We start from the raw sequence: 22260 nt of genomic DNA on the forward strand, positions 1-22260 counted from the left end.
ATTACTGAACACACACATGCAATACAGAGGTTTATGGTTTATTTGTAGTCACATGATCTTGGGTTTCTGTGAGGAGTTTGTACGTGCTGAATATGAAAGTTTTCTGTGCATAGTTTATATGTACTTATCTGTGTATGTGCCATGATAAGATCCTGTGTGGAGTCTGTATGTTTTCTGAAAATTTCCTTGTAAACACAGCAGTTTATAGATTTATTTTAGGTTAAGAAATTCAGTTCGGAGTAAGTTATGACATATGGTGCGTTATATTGTATTATCTGTGTATTAGATAGCATGTAAACCACACATTACCTTGCAGTTATAACAGAGTATGATTTGAAGGTTTGCTGAAATATGCATAGTACATTGTTTAAGATAATCAGGTTACTGGATGTGTCTTGTCAAGGAAATAAGGGCAGGTATGGACCCTGTGGAAGCTGACAGGTTTAAATCATAGGAAGCTTTGATTGCTATACACATATAGTGCAGCAAGGACGACCCGGTGTCTGGGGTCTGTAGTGGTGCAAGATAAAAGAAAACTGTAGGGAAAATTAGTAATGTTAAGAGATATAAGATGCTTAAGAATATCTGAATATCTGAGATGTAGCGGTAAAGGTATTGTTGTTATGTAAGATATTCTGTTGCTTTAATTCTAACCCTTATTTCCTACAGAGGCATATCTATAATAATTGTCTGCACGGGTAATGCATTTAGCGACGTGGTAAGAATGGTACATTGGGGACCACCGGAGTTTTTCTGTACCCCTATGGCCCAGGCTGACCCTGTATACTAGTCATAACTCAGATTGATATGGATTTCTGTAAATAGAATAAGGAACTCGTCAAGGGAGGTATTTGTGTTTAACCAATTCATTCAACCCTGTAACAGTTACATAGGTAACACCGACGTGAAGCTTAGAATCAGGTGATTTATTGCTAAGCAGGGTGTGATTAATTGGATCATATAGCAGGTTTGCAATGAGTCCTGTAATAATCGTTCTATATATACTCATAAGCAGAATGGAATTGGAAAAGACTGAATCACAGGTTGGCAGGTTCTGTAACAAAGGTAAAGGTAAAAATTGATAATTTCATTTAAGATGCCACAGATGTTAGGATGTCTAAATAATTGTTTCCCTGTAGGTAAACAGGTCATGTGGTAAGTATAGATGACTGCAAGAAATATGATTTTAAGACAGCACTATATGTAATATTGTAGATATTGGGAAACAATGTGATATGTGTAATACCCAGAATGTAGGACATGAGATATGTCTTAGAAGTAGAGATATCATATGAAAAGCAGAGATAAGGAAATCTAGGTTTGTCATTACTGCAGTGGATAAGGATACGTCTATGTTTTCTGATTACAGGTGATAATGGATTTAACTATTATGCTTATAACAATGTTTACGGTATATGCAATTCTTGTTAAGACTGTGTACAGGTAAAGTATAATAATGTGTATCGGAGAAAAGGATTCTAAAATCCCCTAGTGGTAATAAGTAAGTATTGCAACCTAGGAAATAGGAATTGGAAGATGGATGTACAAGGTTAGGTTTGTAGGATATTGGAAAGATTAATAACTAAACATAAGGTGTACATCTCATGAAGTAATGTATGTGTTAAATGACATTGAAGCGGTTATAAGTGGTAACAGTTCATAAGGAATGGTTTTTAGAAATCCCAGGTGAATGTCGGTAACAGCCACAAACGTGATATCTGTGTGTATGTATGTGTGTGTATATATATATATATATATATATATATATATATCCCTGTAAACCTAGTTAAATTGTGATGTAGTTATTATGGATAACCAAAGGGTGGAGGTTTCATTCACCAGAACAGGGGGGTTGCCATAGATCATAAAGATATGGATATGCAGCGGAATGTACTTTTTTTTCTCAAAAACACCTGTTGTAATTTTGCTGTTTTACCTCTTGTGACCAGGAGGGACACTCACAGGTCTTAGGAAGAGGAGGAGTAGAAGGAGATATATACATCCATTTCCCAGCAGAGGTGGTAAGGCCTGTAATTACTAGGGGTTTTGAATAAGAAAATACATTTAAGGCTGTTTCATTGGTCTTATATTTAAACAGGTTTCATAGGATAATTTTCTGTTATTTCTAAATGAACTGGTATATATATTAACAGTATGTGTGTTTAGAATAGATAAGAATTAGTAGCATATTGACATGCATGTATTATGTATACTAACATTTCTTTCTACTTCCCCGGAACTATGGAATACAGGTCAGAGTATTAAAATAAAAAAAGCCCAGGATTTACATGGGTATTTGAAGGTTGGAAATTTTGAATTTCCCAGATTAGGGATAATCATTTGGAGATTTTCATCAAAAGTGAGAAAGGAAAAGGCATTGTAGGACCTTGACTGCCACCTTGTGGAGAAAAAGATGTAAAGTTGAGTCTGTAACACTCGTCAATGTCAATAAGTTGTGTTTTTTTGGAAACTCCAATATGTAGCTGACAAAATTCAAAATTATCACAGTGGGGGGGGGGGGGGAACACTAACGCTCGAAGAATCTGTTTTTCATCCATGTAGGCAAAACAAGCCAACAACAGGTTATCTGAAAGGATATCTGAAGACTGCAGATGGATCGGGTGGAAGACAAGACGTCAAATTGGTAGGAAAGATGGAGACATTCAAGAGTACTGATATCTCAAATTTCCTATTTTAGATGCTGACAAGGCTCAGCTGCGGACAAACGATATTCCTGGTAGATGACGACACGAATCTGACAAACCTCATTTGTCGAAGATAACATAATAAGAATAACCATAAGCTTTTGATTTTAGAACTATGAAAATGAAATTGTTAGGATTCTCTCCAAATTGAATTTTCTCTCTTTTACCACCTGTATGATCAACATACATAACATGTACGCTAATATAGTGAAGGATTGCATTACAACCCTGACAAATGAAAGTGCCTACAGATAATAATATATGAACAGGCAAAGTCATGTATAATAATAATTATTGGAAATGTTCCTTTAAACATCCTAGATAATGTAGTCTCATTTCACCAGACTTCCTTTATAGGTTCGATGAGATCCCACATCCTACCCATGGTCCCGTATAGATCCACTGAGTGCGTATAAGGGTTGTTCCACCCTCTTGAAACACATTGTTAATGGTTCAATGAATCGACGGATGATAGCGTCTTTCTTGTTTGCTATCAAAGGGTGGACTGTCGAAGTCAAATAATTGGATGTGATCATTTGCAATTATTATCTGACGATCTAGTCGTCTGTTGCCTGGTAAAAAGTAAATCGGATGCATGCTTTGCGTCGGCGCAATCCGATGCGCACATATATATATATCATTCAAGGTTTAGTCAAGTGTGAGAGAAACAGGCTCCATGGATATGTCTGTGTGTGTCTGCATAATAAATATATATATATTTATATTGAGAAGCTCCGCATACAGATACAATATGTCTGTGGAAATTGAAGTGTAACACAGAGACTGATATGCTCAGAGGAAGTGTTCTGAATGCAGAGTTAAAAGCCATTGTCAGAAACCTGCATATCTATAGCAATTGTATGCCTTTTGTTCAATGCTACTGTAGTTTAAAGGAACTGATATTTGCACTTCAAATAAGCAGAGAAAAGTCTTTGATGAGTTTGCAGACTTCAAGACCCCAGCAAAGGTCTGCTGGTCACCTCTAAGAAGAACACCCTTACACCGTGGAATTTGGTTTAGGCAAACCAAATATTAAATATATATATATATTACACATACACTGATTCACATAATGCACATACAGTCAGGTGCATAAATATTGGGACATTGACAGAATTTTCATATTTTGGCCTCTATTCACCATCACAATTGCTTTGAAATGAAACAAAACAAGATGTGCTTTAACTGCAGACTTTCAGATTTAATTTGAGGGTAATTACATTAAATCAGGTGAACAATTTAGGAATTACAACGGTTTCTATATGTGCCTCCCACTTTTTAAGGGGCCAAAAGTAATGGGACTATCAACTTCAAAGCTATTTCATGGACAGGTGTAGGCTATTCCCTCCTTATTTCATTATCAATTAAGCAGGTAAAAGGTCTGGAGTTGATTCTAGGTGTGACATTTGCATTTGGAATCAGTTGCTGTCGACTCTCAATATGAGATCCAAAGAGCTGTCGCTATCAGTGAAGCAAGCCATCATTAGGCTGAAAAATCTAAACAAACCCATCAGAGAGACAGCAAAAACATTAGGTGTGGCCAAATCAACTGTTTGGAACATTCTTAAAAAGAAAAAATGCACCGGAGAGCTCAGCAACACCAAAAGACCCGGAAGACCACGGAAAACAACTGTGGTGGATGACAGAAGAATTATTTCCCTGGTGAAGGAAAACCCCTTCACAACAGTTGGCCAAATCAAGAAAACTCTCCAGGAGGTAGGTGTATATGTGTCAAAGTCAACAATCAAGAGAAGACTTCACAAGAGTGAATATAGAGGGTTCACCACAAGATGTAAACCATTGGTGAGCCTCAAAAACAGAAAGACCAGATTAGAGTTTGCCAAACAACATCTAAAAAAGCCATTACAGTTCTGGAACAACATCCTATGGACAGATGAGACAAAGATCAACTTGTACCAGAGTGATGGGAAGAGAAGAGTATGGAGAAGGAAAGGAACTGCTCATGATCCAAAACATACCACCTCATCAGTGAAGCATGGTGGTGGTAGTGTCATAGCGTGGGCATGTATGGCTGCCAATGGAACTGGTTCCCTTGTATTTATTGATGATGTGACTGCTGACAAAAGCAGCAGAATGAATTCTGACCTGAATCCGATTGAGCATGCATTTCACTTGATGAAGACAAAACTGAAGGCAAAATGCCCCAAGAACAAGCAGAAACTGAAGACATTTGCAGTAGAGGCCTGGCAGAGCATCACCAGGGATGAAACCCAGCATCTGGTGATGTCTATGCATTCCAGACTTCAGGCTGTAATTACCTGCAAAGGATTTGCAACAAAGTATTAAAAAGTGAACGTTAGAATTAGGATTGTTTAGTTTGTCCCATTACTTTTGGCCCCTTAAAAAGTGGGAGGCACATATAGAAACCATTGTAATTCCTACACGGTTCACCTGATTTGGATGTAATTACCCTCAAATTAAATCTGAAAGTCTGCAGTTAAAGCACATCTTGTTTGTTTCATTTCAAAGCCATTGTGGTGGTGAATAGAGGCAAAAATATGAAAATTCTGTCAATGTCCCAATATTTATGCACCTGACTGTACATAGACTTATATGCTCACACATAGACGCTCATATGTGTATTCACATGCATACACACGCACTACTCACATTTGCGTTATACACAAGACATACATAAATAAAAATATGCACAACGCATACCAGTGAATTTACACAACTATCTCACACTCACACATGCATGCACTTATAAAAAGGTTCCCTCACCTTAAGCTTAATATTAGAGGTTTTGTTAGCTAATAATTAGGTTGTGAAATGTATGTATATGATATTTAAGGTACAGAAACTAGCAAACATGTCATGTTTGGTACCATTCTAAATCCCTGTCTATTTGCAGATCTCCGGTTCCATCGGCAAGGAGATCGCATCATGCATCCGCAAGTTAAGGATTATAGGGAATTAGTGGTTAGAATGTATATCTCTGTATGTAGTGTCTGTAGCCAGTTCTTCGTCGGGAAACCTACACATATAAGCTGTTGGAAAGCTGATTCATACCTCTGATGACACCATATGAACTAACCAATGAATAGAGTGACCTGAAGCAAGAACCAATGAGCATCTGTTATTCTGTGCCTTTGTGGTCTCTGAAACCTGTACCGAATATATGCTTGTGAGCGGGGACAGTAGTCAGTAACTTCTCCATATTCTTGGGCGACGGTGACCGCAGATTCAGGATTGAAATACTGCATACTGGACCAGTGCGCATGCGTATGTATCGGCTTGTACCTTTGTATTTACTTGCTTTTTGCGCTAATTGTCTAGATCACAGCGCGTTATACTTTTCATTGAATAATATAACTTTTTATGCTTTGGAACCACAATTAGATTGCAAAGCAATTATTTCTTATGCTACTTGTGGCGCTAAATAGCGACATTTAGGTATAACGATTAAGGGGTATCAATACCACCCTCCGAGTAGGGTTAGGCTAGGCGGGGCTAGGGGCCACTGGGGGGTGGTTAGGGTTAGGCAACCCCCCCCCAGGAGAGTTAGGTTTAGGGTGAGGGAAGGAGGGGTTAGGATTAGGCACCCCCTGGGGGAATTAGGTTTAGGCACCACCCCAGGAGTTTTAGGGTTAGGCACCCCTAAGTGAGGGTTAGGGTGGGACAGGGGAGGGGAATAGTACTTACCTGCCCCAGTCAGGATCTTCATCCTGTTGGGCTAAACAGCCGCCGGCATTTCAATACCATTCCATTGAAACAGGTCAACTTCAAGGTTAATGCATTTTTTTGACACATGAAAATTAAAAGTTTTTGGTTTTAAAGTAACACGAATTTCTCACCTCCCTCCTGTTGGCCTCTGCTTTATGCAGGTCCTTCCTCAGTATCCTCACTTTCTCTGCCAGTGCCTCAACCTCATCTTCCTTGTCTTTCAGTCTGCGGGACAGGCGTCCATTTTGAGAATTTAGCCCTTCACACCTCTCCTCCACCCCACGCAACTCCTCCTGCACCCTCCTCTGCTTCTCTAACGCCGCCCTCCGCTCCTCTCCTTGATATTTCAGCTTCTCCAGCACTTCAGAGAGCTCCTGAGAAAACAGTGCAGGGCAATATGGGTGAATGAAGCCAACCAGATTCATACAAAATAAAAAAAAAAACAGACCTTTGAATATTAAAAGCATGATTGCAGGTTTTTAATTAGGGATGTCAAATCTTAACACCACTAGACTGTTAGGGCAGTAAATAAAGCTTCTACGTCTTCTTACCTTGGTACATCGATCTTTCTCTTGCCCAAGTGTCCTGATCTGTTTCTCCAGGGTCTGAATTTGCACTCCAGATATGGCATCCTGCTCTGTGGACTTTTCTAAGGAGACAGAATAGACATGTTTTTACTAGATAGTACGAGTAGTAAGTGGCTTAGAACAGGCCAATCCTGACACAAGGCAAGCCAAGCAAATGCCAAAAGCCTAAAATGGTAAGCAGAACCCAACAACAGTGTGTCATACGAAAAGGTGCTTTATAGTTACAAAGAGATTTTGACCACTGACATCGAACTCGTTCATCTCTCTGTGTGGCATTCTCTTTGCAAAGATCTGTGTGGCAGACATCTAAAATAGAACATGTGAATGCCAGTAACAGATACTTGAGAGTTCAAGTTGTATGTATGGATCAATTTAAGGTTCCAGAAATGATAGGTTTCGATGTTTTCACAAATATCTTAATGTGACACTTCAAATCGTGGCAACCACAGAATTCTCAACACACGACACACGCACCTGCTAATTTCTTCTTTAGAGCTTCCATTTCGGTCTTCAGGCTCTGAATCTCATTGTCTTTGGCAGCAATGTCCGAGTAAGAAATATGGGTTTTCTGTACAATGTCTACAAAAAGGACACGCACTTAATGTTTTTGTATGTTACATGTATAAATCTAAAACATATGCATCTTGCATCATAAAAGTAGTTTACCTTTAATACGTTCTGTTTCTTGACCCAGTATGGTCCCTATGCCATTATTGACTACGCAGCTCACTAGTGTCCCTCTGTCTGATAACGAGCTAGATTTATATGACAAAACACATGATTCTTATAAAGTACATACAGGAAGAATGGAAAGAAATACACAAACATGGCATTTTATTTGTGAATGCCTCTGGTGCATGACACTAATATTTTACAAAACAACCCAATCTCTCCAGAAATAACACAGGCATTAAGATAATAGTTATCATCTCAACAGTGTTTCATGAGAACAGTGTTTCAACAGTGTTTCAAGGGACGAAGAGGTTACAGAGCCATTCTGTGACTATAAGCATCAAACATTTAACTTTTTGTATTTTAGTTCTAACATTGTCATATACAACAACAAAAAAAATTAATTAACTTAATAAGACAGAAATGTGGAAGGGGGATAGTAGAGGATAGAGAACAGTGTACTCTAATAAAAGTGATAACGGGTTTAACAAACATTTCAATCAACCCACCAGTTGGATGTAAATGTAAATCCCACAAAAGGAAGGAAATGTGCAGCAAAGCCATTGTGACTATTTGGAGGTAATGTTTCCTGTAATGTAAAAGAGTAAACATCATAATTAAAAAGCAAAACCCTAAAAGCAGTAACACAGTTATATCTTGTAACCAGCATATAGTGAAAGGTCTACTTTGGGTAAATAGCTAATGGATTTTACACATTATTACTTAAAATAGACTTAAAATGCAATTAGATGTAAAAAAAAAGAAAGAATAGCATATATATTCTGAATTTAGGCCAAAATCCCATATTGAACAGAGCATCATAAAGACATGTTAAGGTCTAGCATTATGTGAATATCAGCATAAAGATTATATAGCTAAAAATTAAATCATAACCAACCGAATGTTTCAAAGACTCATCATCCACATCAAAGTTAGAGGTATCTGATGGGCTGTCCACTTCTGGGATATAAGGTGGTATAGCTTTATGTATGTTATCCCAATCTATTCCTCTAAAAAAGGAATGTTTCTTGAAGTCATCGACACCGCCTCTTCCCAAGCGCTTCTCTTGTCGGCAAATAAGGAGCTTAATGAGATCCTTTGCATCTTCTGAGACATCTGTAATGTCAGTTGGGAACTGCAGATGTTCCTGTACCAAGAAAATTAATGATTAAAACAGGCAGTTCTAAGCAACATGGAAAAACGGTCCTAGAGGACAATCAGTACACAAATTCAATTTGTAACATACCTGCGGCAAATTCCAGTTAGCAGATTATGTAATTACTATATATAAGTGTTATCCAGCTATCTCAGTGCTTCCTCACAGAGGACCATGCTTTGTATGTACAAAAATTCCGTTGGCTGTGAAGCAACTCCACACATGAATGGTCTCAGGATACTTTACTGTTGGCATGAAACAGGACTGAAACAGGACTGATTTTAGTGCTCACCTTTCCTTCTCCGGACAAGCGTTTTTCCAGATGCCCCAAACAACCTGAAAGGGGATTCATCAGAGAAAATAGCTTTACCCCAAATCCTCAGCACTCAGAGGTCCAATCACTGTACCTTTTGCAGAATATCAGGCTGTCCCTGATGTTTTTCCTGGAGAGAAGTGGCTTGTTTGCTGCCATTTTTGACACCAGTCCATCCTCCAAAAGTCTTTGCCCTGTGTCATGCCAACAGTAAAGCATCATGAGACCATTCATGTGTGGGGTTGCTTCTCAACCAAGAGAGTGGGCTCACTCACAATTTTGCCTAAGAACACAGCCATGAATAATGAATGGTACCAAAACATCCTCCAAGAGCAACTTCTCCCAACCATCCAAGAACAGTTTGGTGAGGAACAATGCCTTTCCCAGCATGATAGTTATCACTTTTGCCTTATGGCAAAGTGCTCCAAGTGGCTCGGGGAACAAAACATCTAAATTTTGAGTCCATGACCAGGAAACTCCAGAGACCTTAATCCCATTGAGAACTTGTGGTCAATCCTCAAGAGGTGGGTGGACAAACAAAAACCCACAGATTCTGACAAACTCCAAGCATTGATTAGGGAAGAATGGGCGGCCATCAGTCAGTATGTGGCCCAGAAGTTGATTGACAGCATGCCAGGGCGAATTCCAGAGATCTTGAAAAAGAAGGGCCAACAATGCAAATATTGACTCTTTGGATAAACTTAATGTAATTGTCAATAAAAGCCTTTGACGCTTATGAAATGTTTGTAATTTTACTTCAGTATACCATAGTAACATCTGACAGAAAGGTCTAAAAACACTGAAGCAGCAAACTTTGTGACAACCAATACTTGTGTACTTCTCAAAACCTTTGGCCATAGCTGTACTCCTTTCTTTGATCATCATTAACACCAGCTCCTCTGCTTCACCTAGGCAGCTGTACTCCTTTCCTATCTGCTTTTCTTTATTGTCCTATACCCCGATCCTCTGCCACACTTACTCAGCGCTTCTCCTTTCCTTTCCTACCTGCTTTTCCTTTACTGCCCATACCCTGCTGCCTTGCTTCACCCCCACGTGCTAATCAGTTTACACTGCATTGTGCTGTTTTACCCTGCTAGACCTGGTTTTGTTTTCCCCTCCTCCACTTTATTTTCTCCTTTATCAATCCTTCTCATTACCCCCCATTCACCTTCAACTCACGCACCACCCAGCAACTCTATTTTCCACTTCCCATCACTCAGTTCATCTGTATTAGCCTGCGACACTTCCTCCCTCTGCAGTCCATTACCACTTTTAGTTATACTTCAACTTTCTCCCTTACTCATTCTGTTATTCATACACCAAGATTTAACCCAGGCACTGTAGAGTTTTAAAAAACCTTCTCAAAACCGTTGAGTGAGGTTGTCACCCTCACAAAATATCAGAATATATGTATAAAAAGCAACCGTAGAGTTGGGAGTATAAATTACTTTATTATATCCTCCCTAATCTTTATCACATTTCACTTTGTTTTAAGATTCTTTCCTTCATTTCATAATTTATTAGTCCATTCAGCTATCACCCCACTTACTGTTTCTTCTCTTCATTCAAACAAACCCCATCCTCCTCTTCTCTCCCTAGAGCAGGGATGTTTATGCAGTATCCTTTTAGGTTTATGCAGTATCGTGTTGCATAATATGTACATAAATATGTACCAATAGTCTGTGAAATATGTAGTTACATTTATATATCTTATAAAAAAATGTCATATCAAATAAGCCTTAAGCCGGCTACACACGGTACGATGTGTAACCGGCGATGCACGATCCGACGTCCGACATAGCAGGCGGTCCCCACACACATAGCAACCTGCTGCCCCCCTCCCTCCACGCATAGACTAACATGAGATAGTCAGTCGATTCTCCAGATCTCTTAGTGCAGACAGAAAGATCTGTAGGAGCGACGGACAACTTCACGGGAGCGCGCAGTGGCCGATATCATGCCCACACACAGAACGATATAGCTGCAATATAGTTCTAATCCATCGGATAGGCTGATATGTCGCTCCGTGTGTGGGGCACTTTAGATTTATAGTAGTAACTTACACGCAACTATACAGTGCATCTGGAAAGTATTCACAATGCTTCACTTTTTCCACATTTTGTTATGTTACAGCCTTATTCCAAAATGGAATAAATTAATTTTTGTCCTCAAAATTCTACACAAAATACCCCATAATGACAACGTGTAAAAAGTTTTTTTTGAGATATTTGCAAATTTAATAAAAAAATAAAAACAGTAAGAAATCACATGTACATAAGTATTCACTGCCTTGCTCAATACTTTGTTGATGCACCTTTGGCAGCAATTACAGCCTCAAGTCTTTTTGAATATAATGCCACAAGCTTGGTACACCTACCTTTGGGCAGTTTCGCCCATTCCTCTTTGCAGCACCTCTCAAGCTCCATCAGGTTGGATGGGAAGAGTCGGTGCACTGCCATTTTCAGATCTCTCCAGAGATGTTCAATTGGATTCAAGTCTGGGCTCTAGCTGGGCCACTCAAGGACATTCACAGAGTTGTTCTGAAGCCACTCCTTTAATATCTTTGCTGTGTACTTAGGGTTGCTGTCCTACTGAAAGATGAACTGTCAAGAGCGCTCTGGAGCAGGTTTTCATCGAGGATGTCTCTGTACATTGCTGCATTCATCTTTCCCTCTATCCTGACTAGTATCCCAGTTCCTGTCGCTGAAAAACATCCCCACAGCATGATGCTGCCACCACCATGCTTCACTATAGGGATGGTGTTGGCCTGGTGATGAGCGGTGCCTGGTTTGCTCTAAACATAATGCCTGGCATTCACACCAAAGAGTTCAATCTTTGTCTCATCAGACCAGAGAGAGTCCTTCAGGTGCATTTGGCAAGCTCCAGGTGCGCTGCTATGTGCTTTTTACTAAGGAGTTGCTTCCGTCTGGCCACTCTACCATACAGGCCTGATTGGTGGACTGCTGCAGAGATGGTTGTCCTTCTGGGAGGTTCTCCTCTCTCCACAGAGGAATGCTGTAGCTCTGACAGAGTGACCATCGGGTTCTTGGTCACCTCCTTGACTAGGGCCCTTCTCCCCCGATCACTCAGTTTAGATGGCCGGCCAACTCTAGGAAGAGTCCTGGTGGTTCCGAACTTCTTCAATTTACGAATGATGGAAGCCACTGTGCTCATTGTGACCTTCAAAAGCAGCAGATATTTTTCTGTACCCTTCCGCAGATTTGTGCCTCGAAACAATCCTGTCTACAGACAATTCCTTGGACTTCATGCTTGATTTGTGCTCTGACATGCACTATCAAGTGTGGGACCTTATATAGACAGGTGTATGCCTTTCAAAATCATGTCCAATCAACTGAATTTACCACAGCTGGACTCCAATTAAGCTGTAGGAACATCTCAAGGATGATCAGTGGAAACAGGATGCATCTGAGCTCAATTTTGAGCTTCATGGCAAAGGCTGTGAATACTTATGTACATGTGATTTCTTAGTTTTTGTTTTGTTTTGTTTTTTATTAAATTTGCAAAGATCTCAAAAACATTTTCACGTTGTCATTATGGGGTATTGTGTGTAGAATTTTGAGGACAAAAATTAATTTATTCCATTTTGGAATAAGGCTGTAACATAACAAAATGTGAAAAAAAAACATTGTGAATACTTTCTGGATGTACTGTATAGTAGCAAAGACTACGTGACTTTCTGCCAGATAAGATACAGCAGACAATTGACTCAGTTTGTAGTACCACAACAATTTTCAGCAGTTTTGGTATCAATCTCCTATTATTTCTGTTTATCAACTGTACCTACATTAGGAATTTGAATGATGGAAAAAGAATTACAATTGCAGGTTATGGTTTTAAAACAGTGAAGATTAATATTCTACTGTAAAAACTAGGATTCATTCTAGGAGGATAATGCATCAAACCACCTAAAGAGTGAAGAAGTGGGCAAGTGTAGAAGTTCCCCATAGCAACCAATCAGCATCTACCTATTATTTAATAGGAAGTATTTGGTAAGTGCTCCCTAAAAGCTGATTGGAGAAGTTGCAATGAAAGAGAAGGATCACGTGGATCTGTGCCTCGGCGCTCACTAATGATATAATGGGGTAGTTACTAGTGCTGCTGATCCCTATATATAGATTCCCCAATAAGAACAAGGGAACATAAAAGTGAAAAGCTGAGGACTATGGGGGTCATTCAGACCAGGTCGTTCGCGCCGATGCGCTCGGACCAGGTCGATGGCCCCCCACAGAGCATGCGCACGACAGCGCCGGTCGTAGCGGGTCTCGATCCAAAGGGGGCGAGCTGTCGATGTTGATTGGGGGGGGTGGCAGCCCAAACGGGGGCGTTCCTACCATTTGGGACGGCCCCACTGAGAGCTTCCGGCTCAGACAGAGCCGAAAGCTCTCCGGGGCTTACGACAAGGGAGACCCTACCCTAGGGTCTCGTCGTAAGCCCCGATGGTTGCGATGGTCTTGACCATCGCGACCATCACCTTAGGCGGTCGTAAGGCTGTGGGTGTTAACAACCTTACCACCGCAAAGGAGGACGTCTTGAAATGGTCCTGAACAAGTCAGTGACGTAGATAAATGCATGTAGAGGGAGGGCGTCCCACACCCACTGCACTGCCTGTACTGGTGTTCAGAGTCAATGGGGACAGAACCTGGGGGAGGAGTAAATAGTCAATGTCCGCAAAGTCTTGGTGAGGCCTCATCTTGTCTTCTTCTTCTTTTAATCTCCGTTCCTGGTCGCTTCTTCCGGCAGTCTTCGGCCACTGTGCCCCCCCCCCCCCTGCTCGCCACAAGTCTCCTCCCCGAGAGAGTTGAGCGCGCAGGAGTCCGTGTCTACCTTCCCTTCCGGCCCGCGAGATCTCGCAAGATCGCGGGACCGGACGAGATTTCTACACCGGCACACTGCGAAGAACCAGCCAGCGGTCTGCTGAATCGTGGTCTGGACATCGGCAGCGGCCGGAGTGGCCGAAGACCGCCGGAAGAAGCGACCAGGAACGGAGACTAAAAGAAGAAGACAAGGTGAGGCCTCACCAAGACTTTGCGGAAATTGACTATTTACCCCTCCCCCAGGTTCTGTCCCCATTGACTCTGAACACCAGTACAGGCAGTGCCAGCTGGTGTGGGACGCCCTCCCTCTACATTCATTTATCCACATCACTGACTTGTTCAGGACCATTCCCCCAGCTACACTCCCCATTACTCCTCCCCCCCCCCCCCCTCCAGTTACCTGCTCTTACACCCATCTAGTTTATATTGCACATGCAATATTTGTACCCTCTAGGTCTACCCATTTAGTAATCATTAACAGTACATTTACCAATTAAAATAGAGTTTATTTTACTTACACTGGTCTTTGGAATCATTAATTGTTCATATTTCAAGGGAGAGTCTGGAACTTCACATGGTACTTGCTCTATTCTTTGCAGTTAGCACGGTTTCAAACATAACTTGGTCTTTTATACATCACTGGGGTTCTCTTACATATAGTCCTCAGCAGAGCGCGATCCCCACTTACATAAAGGTGGCTCACTTTTATGTTCCCTTGTTCTGATTGAAGTTGCCCATAGCACCCAATCTTTAGGTGGTTTGACAAATTTCCCCGTAAATAAGCAGGATAAGATGGCATTTGGTTTACCTCATGATTCATTATTTTTCCATATGTCTCTACCAGGGATTCCGCGTAGAAAGGCGTTTCCCCAAAGAGAAGTTCATACATGGAGACACCAAGAGACCACCAGTCACACTCCGTGCCATACTTCCCCTTGCCATCCTCCATAGCCTGTAGTATTTCTGGTGAAATATAATCTGGAGTTCCCACAGCAACTGATGACTCCACCTAGAAAACATAACAGAAGGCAACAAGGAATCATGGTCACCTAATCTGGGACAACCAGGATCAGTTATAAGATAAACCAGTGCCTGCAGGCAGCAGGGTTTCAGAAGATCATAGGGGTCACTGGGAATTATGGTGCCCTGGCCATGCAGATTCTTACACTAGGATGTACCACCATAAAGCTGTGTAACCAATCATATAACTAAAGTACTATCTACTCAGTCATGGGTTTCTCGGTTTCTTCTCGTTTGTTCTGTCAGGAGAATGCATACATATATGACAAGCATAGACAACGTGCTTACAAAGGACAAAACTTACAAGTAATGGATTTTAGAGTTGCAAACTGTGGGGCTAATTCAGCAGATCGGGAATCTGCGAATGCACAGGACCCATTCTGTGACATGCACGCTAGCCAATGAAAGCCTCTGCTTGATTGACAGGCAGAGGCATTTAAGGGGTGGTGGCAGGGGCGGGAGGCGTTCCCGGATATTGGGCATGTCCGCCCAGTTTTTTGGGAGTGGCCAGCCCAGAGACTGCATGGGCATACTGCATGGACGTTCGCAGTCTGCTGGGCTCGCAAGCCAGCCAGCCTGAGTAAACAGAGGCTCACTCAGCTGGCCAGCCACCCGCCACTGTCCACCATCGTGACCATCGACCACCTCCGTCGCAGTGCTGGGGTACACCTCCTGCTGCATTTGCGAGATTGCAAGGATCACATTGCCAAGCTTCCTGTGTGCATACATCATATATCTATAGCCTGCGTGTAGTTTTGCAGTTGCGATCCTTGCTGAATCAAATCCTCAAAAACATCAAATTGATGGTTTGTGACAGTCTCAGACAAAGCCCAACTGTATAATGTCAGATTATAATAAGCATATAATACTAGTAACCCTGGTTACGGAACGCACCGTTCAGCCATACCCATCATCAGCACAATTCCGAGTAGGTGCTCTAGCAGAGGTGCGCTGGCATAAGGGGTAATCCATGCAGCGGAGAGTAAAGTTTGGGGACACAAGTAACTGGGTAGCAGCAGTAGCGCTGTCAACTGCACCCGCACCATTACTAAACATCCCAGCCACAACCATAATTTTGTGGATTAATGAGAACCATATATTATACCATATACTGGGGGAGATGTACGAAGCCCAGAAACGGTATAAGCGCACGTTATGTGCGCTGATACCGCTTCTCCCCGATGTATGATCGGGGGTCTGGGCGGTAAATGCTATGCGCCCCTGTCATTATTGGCATTGCTATCTACAAAATAGCAGCGCTGACGGCAGGGCCATGTACGAACGGTCATAACGCATGACCGTTCGGCCGGCTGTAGCTGTCGTTATCGACAGCTACAACCTGTGCTGCCCTATCTCCACAGGAGGGACAGCGCTGTCCCTGCTGCGGCGGCTGCCATCTCCAGGGCTCTACGCGGGGATCTCGCGATACTTGCGAGATCCCGCGCATGCTCAGTGGAGCCGGCCGGGACAGAGACACAGCGCATCAGCACTAGGCTGACTGGCTGAGTAAAGTAAGGAGAGATACAGTTGAGTGCAGCCGAGGGCAAAGGGGCTATGGGAGTAGTCCTATGCAGAGACTACAAGTTCTGAGCAGGCCCGCCGAGAGCTGTGGCAGGCCCGGGTAAAGGGGGCATGGCCTAATCGTGGGAGGCGTGGCCACACCCCTTTGAGAAAAAAGAAAGTTTTGCAGCGCCGTGAACTGGCACTGGTGGGGAGGGGGGGCGCTCTGAGCTTCCTCAGCCCGGCGCATAACCAGTGGGGGGCGCGATCAGCTTGTTCGCTTCCCCCACAGGCATAGGAGACTGCTGTGGCTGCCTCATAGCAGCCACGAGCAGTCTCCCAGTGCAGCCCAGCATACAGCAGCGTGTGCTGGGCTGCTGTGATGAAAGAGGGGGGAGCGGTACCGGACTTGGGCCCCCGCCGGGCTCCAACAGCAAGTTCGGGCACTTTGTACCTGCTCCCCCTCTCTGCGCCCCTGGTTCTGAGATGGAGGAACATACCACACAGCACAGCTTTGGAGTGAGGTTAAATTTATACTAGGATTCTAAGAATGGATACATAGTCGATCATATAAGTGTTCCGCAAGCTAGGAAATAGCTACACCAGCATTCTGCTACATATTAACTCCTGGGCTCTGCTAGGCTAACTTGGCTGAGCTGCATCTTATTTGACAGTTAAGGAGAGACACTGATAGTTTTATAACTAATATCATTACATGGTCAGAGTAGATCTGAAAACATTCAGTAGAGCAACACTATTCACATTGCAATAGGGAGCTCAGAGACTTTTTAATTACCAGAGACTATTTCTCTGCTCATAGGACTACTTCTCTCCTTTTGTAGAGACTATGGGCCTGATTCAGCATGGAATGTTTTTGCTTATACGTACGCAATTGGCCAATTGTTGCATTCTGCACAAGCGTATGTGGGCGTCCTTATGTCAGGCTGCGATCGCAATGTGAATGCAAATATTTACATATCACCGCTAATATTAGCAACTGTGTAGCATGTGTATAAGCAAAATAGCGATCCATAGCGAATCAGGCCCTAACTGTGACTTCAGGAGAGTTGGGTATATGAATATCTGTCAACATAAGATATATGAACATTTGTTGGAGTGTTACGCTATAGTAATTTAGCATGTTTCATTAGAACAGACACTGGAAGTATGCTCATTGTAATATTTATCTTTTAGTTTATGAAAAAACCCTAATACCCAGGTATATGGTAAATGTAGGTAATTATTAATTGTTTTAGTTTGTATATGATTTAAGGATGATAATCATCTATATTAAACTGCAAGTCTATTTAGCAGTTTTATTCAAATTCTTTTTACTCATTCTTACACTTACATAAAAGGATTTTCCCAAGTAGGCCCTAACTGACTACCAATATTGGGTGGAGGCTCCGATTTAGATAGGTTCCCCACTTAATGTTGGTTTAAGGGTGGGTAAAATAGATTACATTGGCGTTCGTAACCTGATGTCCCTTTATATAGGTTAAAGGGGAGTTACATACTGTTGCACATTTGTAAATAAGGAATTAACCTTCGGATAGCTCAGTAGGCGGTGTGTAACAATGGCAAAGTGAGATTGTAGCCTATTGCCGTCAATGGTTGGCTGAGGCAATGCCTGTAAGATGTATAGCAGTTTAGAGTTCAGGGATAGTCCCCTTTCGGTTTCATTTATTTTAATGTGACTTAGCTGAAGTTTTGGGTTTTGGTAGACTAGGCATACCCCCTGAATCTCATTATAAGGAGGTATGGGCAGTGACAAAGGGTACCCTGTACCAGCAGCCTAAGGAGAAATAAGGGTGTGCCCAACCCTTAGGGTACAAATTGAAATACAAAAAGAACTCTCCAGTGCTGGGAGAGTAAAGACATGAAGCCTGTGTCTAGGACACAAAACTGTAACTGCGCATCACTTACTTACCTGACTTATGCACATATACATGTATTTGGGGGAAAGCCAAATTGTTAACCTCAGATTTAATAACCAAACAGGTTGATAAAAATAAATTATTTATAAATGGTATTTTTGAAAGACATTACAGTTCTGTCATGGACAAACATGTTAATACAACAAAAACATTTTCACTATAAACAGTCAGTATGCAATCAAGTAAAAGCGCTCTTCATAAATCGGAAAGGGAATGCCCAGTGTGACGAAAACATTAGAAAAGCTCCCTGGGGAACAAGTCAGGGGTCTGTTGAGAGACAGAATGTAAGTGCTGTGCTAAAGATTTCTGTTTTGTGAGAGGGACATTAGGTCTCTCCACTTGGAGGGAGGATAGTTTTGTTTAGTTAGAGCTGGACAGGCCAGAATTTACTTTTGCGTTTTGTTTATTTTTGTGCTGCTAATAAAACTAGCTGCAGATACTCGTACCAAGACCCTGAATTGGTGTACTACTACTTGGCAGCTGAATGACAAGAGCAACCATCTACTCCACGAGACGGCACCCTTACCCTGATCTTATTGCAACAGTTACAGTTTTGTATCATAGACACAGGCGTTATGTCTGTACACTCGTGGAGGTTATTTTGTGAAGCTTCGAGGAGAGAATTTAAATTTGAGAATAGCGCCACAATAAAAAAAGAGAGAGTGGAAGTGCTGAAGTTATGTTTAATTTAACTGAAACTGTGCTAAATGACTAGGATGACAAAAAAAGCAGAAGTATTAGGAATAACAACATTGAACACACTTCTGAATATTTATGGCAGAGGTTCGCGGGCCATTAACTGACTGACATAGTTTAAGTCCTTTCCATTATTATTATTATTATTATTATTAACAGTTACTTACATAGTGCTTTACAATTGGGATTAAAATAGTAATAAATCAAGACTGGGTAATAACAGACACAGAGGTAAGAGGGCCCTGCTCACATGCTTACAATCAATAAGGAGGTCATGTGTCACAGACTCATACATAGCATAGACCTCAATTACAGCCATACAGTACACGGGAGTAGCCAGAAACTATTTCTAATGGTTAAATATCTTTTTTCTATGACCTATAACTCAACATAAAATACACATATTTGGTTTCCTTAAGTTCCGGAAGAGTTTAATTTTTAAGGTAATTTACAGATCTCTCTAATTGGATTAAAGCAACTACATTGTTATGGCAAAGCATTTTTGCCAAGCTTCCATGTTTAACATGTGCAATGTACTTTTTATAAAACATTATAAAAAAGTTTTGTACCTAGCTCCTCCAAATTTTGCATGGTAGTGTAGTTTGACTAGGATTAGGTTTCTGGCTATGTTTGAAGTTTGTCAGGACCATGGAGGTCTACATGGTACGGTACCCACCAGGAAGGCCACATAGTCTCCGATTTCAAATTTTGGCTTGGGCAAGTTTGCTTAGGATGTCTTCCAGTGCCTAAACCTGCACTAATTTGAAGGCAGAGGTTGATATGTACCAGTGGGGGGCAGACAGCTCCAATGGAAGAGCAGTGAGTCAGAGGATCAACTGTCACACTGCACCTGCACTGACAGTTACTAATTTCCTCCAAGCACATTTTCATATGCCGTGGACTCCAATGCTGGTCTGCAGAGATTTCTGCTCGGCAATGATTTCTGTTCTGCACTGATTCCTGAAACAGCAGTGATTTGGGCAGCTATACCGATTCCTGTCCTATAAGTCACTCTGCTACTGATATACCCCATTCCAAACAGTCAAAGAATATGCCTGCCTGCGCTGTCATTTACTCCTAAATTGCATTGTTATCCAGGTGTTTATACCTCAGTGTTAATGTGTGTCTCTATGTAAATGGATAGCTGTGTGCTTTTCAGGGCTAAAACCATGTTAGAAAACAGTGGGATCCTTTTCAGGATCAATGGAATGGGGTTATAGACTAGGACAACGTAAAAAAGAAGGGCTGCAGGTGGACTTCAAGGTCTCTTCTTCAACACTGGCAACGCCGGTATCTCAGCTAGTTTAACATAATCCTATGTGCACAATTACCATGCCATCCGGCCTCATCTTCAGACATGACCCAAAGTCAGCAAGTCTGATATGACCTTTCATATCAATGAGAACATTATCTGGCTTTATATCTCTGTGGAAATAAGAATGAAAAAATAAATACATTTAAGATCATATTAAAAAAAAGCAACAATTACAAACTATAAATCTGTCATATGACTGAATCAGGAACATTTTAAGAAATTAGTAGACTCCATATATCTGCAACACAAGATAAGACAGAAGGAAAGTAATAGAAAGAACAAGGACAAAAAAGTGGTTATATGAAGTTTCACATTTGTAGAATCTGGGAGCAATAACCAGAGCACTCCAAGGATAGGATAAGGATACTGTATTTTCCAACGTTCCACAAAATGGTTAATATTTGTATAATCAGCACTCACACAGTCAGACAATCTTTATGTTCTTCTTACATTGAACATAGGAAATAAAAGACGTTATGGAACCAGTACATATATCAGACCTAAAACAGGGTCAATTTAGAAGGAAAGGAAAAGACAGTCTTGGGGAGGTGATTCTAACAGACAGACCATTTGAAACTATGAGCATAGGATTATGTGGTCTGATGGCAGCATGCAGGCATCAACTGCATTCACTAAAAAGGCAGCGACTGCAACCAAATGCAAAGTGGTAATTAGTGGGTAACAGTCAGATACTTACAAACCACTTTTTAAACTATGTCTTTTGTAGGCAACAAAAGCATACTCTATTATGCATCAATGAAGCTTAAAAAAATCTCTGTACTATAGCAGAAGAAAACTCCCTCCCATTTAAAAATAAGGAAAAAAAATATTTTCTTAAACATGCCTAGAAAAAGCATAATATATCCCCAAGCAACAAAGAAATCACCAATAAGCGTAATGGGGACATTTACAGTTCGCTAGCGCTGATAATTGTCATCACCAGCCATTTGCATCTGTCCCTGATCATTTACAAATAATAGAGGTTTCTCTTTAGGATAAGTGTGTCTTTTTCCTGGTCAACATGTGTTGGTGGCTGCGTAACACACTGTTACTGTCCATCCAGATGCAAGCAGGTGTGGGTGGCAGTATCACGCAAAACTGCATTTGCCCATGTGCGTGACCCTACTGTTTCTGGTATGCACAAAATAAATTCATGCAGGGTAAGCTATGTCAACTGGCGTAGTAAGTCGTAGGTACAGGCCCCATAGTGTGGACTAGGTTTATGGATAGAGGTGAACACCTTTCTTGCCAATAGAGTACATCAAGAAGTCACTGGCACTCCATCTTACCTATGTACGTAGTTCAGTTGATGTATTGAGTCTATTGCTAACACCATTTCAGCCAAATAAAATCGGGACATGTCTTCTGGTAGGCGATCCTCAAACTTGCTCAGCAGAGTTAACAGATCTCCCCCAACATAGTAATCCATCACTAGGTACTTGAAATCAAAGGATATTATTAATTTCATATAATTAGCACATAAACATAAAAAAAACGTAAATAAAAAAATATTAGTTAAACTTGAATATTTATTATGCTGCCCAGTGGAGGATCCTACCCTGTTCAGTGAGAGGGACCGCCAATACTGATGTCTGGCTGATCGGCATTTCCATGGTGCCTGCCAGGTTCATATGCACAAACCACCAGCTTCCAGGAACTGCATCAGCTGCAGGCCATAGAAGGCGGCAAGGAATTGGCTCCCATAGGAAGCTCTCTCTGCTAATCGCAGACTGGGCTGGCAGTCCCAGGGTTAGAAACCACTTCCCCTTGGGACTGTCCTGTGTGTGATTAGCAGATAATTATTCTAATGGGAAGTCACTGCCAGTGAAGCCAATGT

The 22260-nt window shown here is 41.5% G+C and overlaps 1 protein-coding gene across 1 annotated transcript in view; it reads right to left on the reverse strand.

Moving 5' to 3' along the window:
• The window catches only part of CDC42BPG (CDC42 binding protein kinase gamma), a 149884-nt gene that overhangs the window by 50275 nt on the left and 77349 nt on the right, over positions 1 to 22260 (reverse strand). Inside the window, exons 5-13 of the mRNA XM_088480002.1 lie at positions 21713 to 21861; positions 20440 to 20533; positions 14764 to 14964; positions 8550 to 8798; positions 8161 to 8240; positions 7646 to 7734; positions 7454 to 7558; positions 6944 to 7041; positions 6524 to 6766 (exon numbers count right to left, since the gene is read on the reverse strand). Coding sequence (XP_088336128.1) covers positions 6524 to 6766; positions 6944 to 7041; positions 7454 to 7558; positions 7646 to 7734; positions 8161 to 8240; positions 8550 to 8798; positions 14764 to 14964; positions 20440 to 20533; positions 21713 to 21861 — 1308 coding nt within the window. The remainder of the gene's footprint in view (positions 1 to 6523; positions 6767 to 6943; positions 7042 to 7453; positions 7559 to 7645; positions 7735 to 8160; positions 8241 to 8549; positions 8799 to 14763; positions 14965 to 20439; positions 20534 to 21712; positions 21862 to 22260) is intronic.

This window comes from Taudactylus pleione, unplaced genomic scaffold (assembly GCF_031769625.1).
Source record: "Taudactylus pleione unplaced genomic scaffold, aTauple2 ptg000250l, whole genome shotgun sequence".
In the NCBI taxonomy this organism is placed as follows: domain Eukaryota; kingdom Metazoa; phylum Chordata; class Amphibia; order Anura; family Myobatrachidae; genus Taudactylus; species Taudactylus pleione.